The 4,091-nt window shown below is 33.6% G+C and overlaps 1 protein-coding gene across 1 annotated transcript; it reads left to right on the forward strand.

Annotated features, from left to right (window-relative positions):
• Nucleotides 1-428: 428 nt before the first annotated feature.
• Nucleotides 429-4,091, forward strand: LOC144354685 (uncharacterized). The gene is made up of 4 exons (XM_078010352.2): nucleotides 429-447; nucleotides 3,194-3,256; nucleotides 3,344-3,574; nucleotides 3,926-4,091. Exons 1-4 carry the CDS (start codon nucleotides 429-431, stop codon nucleotides 3,943-3,945), a joined length of 333 nt encoding a protein of 110 aa, XP_077866478.1. The 3' UTR covers nucleotides 3,946-4,091.

Raw genomic sequence — 4,091 nt, forward strand, 5'->3', positions numbered from 1 at the left:
CCTATTTTTCTTAAAGAGTCCAGTCATTCATCAACACAGACGGTAACGAACATTTGGATAAGCATTAGTGCTCTGATAATATCTACTACTTTGTTTTGTATATTCATAATATATTTTATATTAAAGAAAAGAAGAACTACCATGGATGTGAGTATTTATTTAAAAAATAAATCAATCAATATTTACAGGTTATAATGAGTTGAACAAAAAGGATCATAAATATCCAAATATTTACCTTCAGAATAAACATAGGTTACAACGAAATACTTCCAATCATGACAATGTACCAACTCTGGCTAAATAGCACAATGCAATATTATTTTATCTGGTTCCATTTAACTGCAAATTATGGTTTTTGTAGAGTAAATCAATTCTTATTTATTATTTTCATATCACGGAAGCATGATCATCGTGAATCGGAAAACTTGATGGCTAACTTTAATGCAGGTAAGAATTTACTCTGTCCGGTAAAATAAAAGCTCAAGCATTGATATTTAAACTGAGGCAATATGAAACTAGGCCAGCGGTTAAATACTCAAAATGTAATACTGTAGCACCTCTGTGGGAAAATACTTAGGTGTCAAAAATGGGAAAAATAATTTAATTACGTCAACAAATGAACCTACTTGTTATGTGATATAACAAATAAAAAGGCTTTAAATGAAAAATGCAAGTCACTTGCTATGAATAATTGTGATTATTTGCTTTTTGTCATGCATTTTAATAATTTGTTAACACTATATCCAACGCAAACTTGTTAAACATCAGAACGAAGACAAATTAATTCTTGAAACAAAATTAAAATTGAATTAATGGTTTCTGGAATTATTAGTATTACATTGTATGTATGATGAAATAGAAATGAGTCAGAAGATCAAATTGTTGTGTACGTCAAATTGCACAATATCGTGAGACAGCTATTTTAGGCGTGCAATAATCTTCGAAAGTCGTGCTTGACGTTTGGCTTGTGAAATAAGCCACTAAAATTTGGGAAACACAGTTTAGAAATTTTTTTACTGATTCACCAGGAATCTTAAGCAACTAGGGCGTTGGAAAGATCAGTTCAGTGTTCTAAAAGTGTTTTGTGCTGCACATGTCGTTCGTTATTGTAATTCAAAACTGCCAGTGCATCGTTCTACAAGTTTTTCATTAGATTCCAAATTTTCCAGACACTATTATCTAGCCATTAGCATAATAAATATCGTAAAACCATAACTTGGCAAATGACTTTTCTATTGTTATACCTTTTTGCGTCACAGTTTCGTATCAGTAAGGGATGTATTTGGTTCTATCTCAACCTATAATTCACATCATTATACATGTATGCATTATTAACTGAAACATTAATTTAAGTTCATTAATTCAAACTAATGAATTATCCTACAGGAGCCCATAATTGGAAAACATCAACAAAGCAATGCACATAAGCGTACGCTTGTGGTTTATTGCAATATACCCTTTATCACCATACCATTTCTTAATTATCTTAACCCCGCAAACAAATTCCCACTGAAAATGGGCTATGTTGTATTGTAAGACAGAATCAAACACAGAACAACCTGCATCATTTTCATCTCGTCCAGAGTTGCCATGTATTCCTTCAGAAAGTATGCCATTTTCACATTTTAAACGTAAATAAATTGGATGTTGTCGGTATCAACAATCTAACATGCATGTTTGAATGATGAACTAATTGAGCAATAGCCTCCACTCAAGGCGGGTATACCACGAGATATTGCACAATAATAAACATATATGCACGAGCCGCAGTATACCAGTATATTGACAATTCGATAAAACGAGTAAAAAAGAGTTTACTTGCATCTACTTTAATGAGCATGCCTATGGCCCTTGAACATGAATATTGATAAAAACAGTATGTAGTTATACACATGAAGTTTTGTGTATTCAACACACAAAAAATACACACGCAACACAGTTCAAATTAAGTACAAACTTCTTGTATTCCGCGTGCAAACGAAACGTACCCACAGTGAATAGAACTGACCTTTTACCGACTCCATTTGAAATACATAGTCGTGTACAATTTGATCATGAAATCAACAGATTTCCCACGTTTTCATTCCGGTTTTTTGTATAATTTGGACTGTAATTGTTCCATTGAATATACAGTTGTGAAATAAATTAGATGTCTGACTGATTATACTACTTGTAACTGTGGATATTCGACGTTCAGCGGTATGGTTCGATCGAAGTTTGAGACATGGCGGGACGTGGCGGTGTATCATGTACGGTGACCTGCGCGGCGATCTCAGACCCAACATCTGACCTGGATACATTTTTTGTATAACCAAGGTTTTTGTGACAGTATGCCTGACTAGTTTTGTCGTTGTTCTGAGATAGGTTTGTTGGTATAAGCTCGGATGCTCGCCTCTTTTTTGTTACAGGATACGTACATGATATGCTTTGTCGCATCTCGTCTAATTTATTTACCCCTAGTGGAGAATTACAATACCATATATCGACTTCGAATTATGGGTTATCACGTGATCATTGAAACATATGGCAATTACCCGGGTGCAATTTTGTCGGGTAAAATTCGAAAGGCCGCTACAGGACTCCGGTTGTCATTGGTTGCTTACATTTTCCTGTGCCTCGTAGTTATTTTTCGCATATTTTTCGTCCTCCAATCCGTCAATCTCATCTAGTGGGTCAGCAATTATACTTACAAATCGGGTTTTCTTTGTTGGCGTTCCGTTACGGTAATTCATTTCAAAGTCACAAAACGCAAGACACGACATGTTTACCAGTACAATTTTCCAATATTTGTTTCAAAATTCAACCACTATATTTCCCTAAAAATCAAATACTACCTACCGATTTCATGTATTTCCGCAATAAACCTGTAGTCAATTCATGTTCCAGGGTCATTTTGTTTAAAGTAACTGTGCATTATCAGCCAATATATCAATATACTGGTATAGGCATAAATATAGGCTGATACAGTCATTGAGTTAAAAATGCCTTCATGAAAACATTCATTAGAAGTGTTATTTTATTAGTAAATATTATGTCAAAAAAAGTACATTCGGGCAGAAAATGAGAAAAATTAACCCTTGATAGAAATGGCCAAATAATGATACAATTCATACAGTATATTATCTATTTATATTGTTGCTTTCCATAAATGTTAGCAATACCTAATGAGTCTTCTATCCACATTCAACACTAGGCCAACATAATCAAAAGCCAATTGGAATTTTTGCAAATAAGGTCGGACAAGATTTGGACTTAGGTGAGTATGACAATTTGTTTGTTGAGTTGTTTCCACTATTATATGATGTGAAATCATGTTACGAGATGTCTTGTAATGTTTTCACAGAAGAATTAAGCAAATTGAAAGATGTTATAAGGTGCTCTAAAATTGGAAAAGCAAAGCTGGAAGCTATACCGAACGCTATAAAATTGATATGGCTTCTTCACGAACACAACATGATACATGAAAATGACAATGATTGCAAATTGCTTGGGAAATATTTGAATCAAATTGGACGAAATGATCTTGAAAAAAAATTACCGGATATATGGCAAGAGTCAATGAAAGAGGCGAATGGTAAGTAGATTGTTATTACAATAATATAAGTATGTATGTGTGCGACAGCTATTGCACATCAGCCAGAACATGTATAACTCGATTCAACAACGAAAATTTCAAACAGAATAGTAATTTCACCCTTTGATACAAGGTGAGCCATATGAAACATACTGTCTGTATATACGACGAGTTATGAATATTGCAGTTATTGTGGCAAGTAAACAAATAAAAACCTTTCTTTCTAAACGATGTTCGATGCAAAAACTATTTTTTCTAACGTTGTTATGACAAATATTTTAGTATTTTCTATTGCTTTAGCAGCCTCATTTTCTAGAACACGTTGTTATATAAAACACCATTTTTTTACAGGGAATGATAAAGAGGAGTGATACCACCAAGCTTCGTCGAACACCGAAATAACATTGGTGTTACTAAGTTCATGGTCGCTCAATAGAAAGCGTTTGTGATCCCTTGATTGTGCTTGTAATTGATTGTGATTTCATGTAATTAAAGCTATATTTCATGTACACGATAA

Source organism: Saccoglossus kowalevskii, chromosome 5 (genome assembly GCF_978046115.1).
Source record: "Saccoglossus kowalevskii chromosome 5, keSacKowa6.1, whole genome shotgun sequence".
NCBI classification, from domain to species: Eukaryota; Metazoa; Hemichordata; class Enteropneusta; family Harrimaniidae; genus Saccoglossus; species Saccoglossus kowalevskii.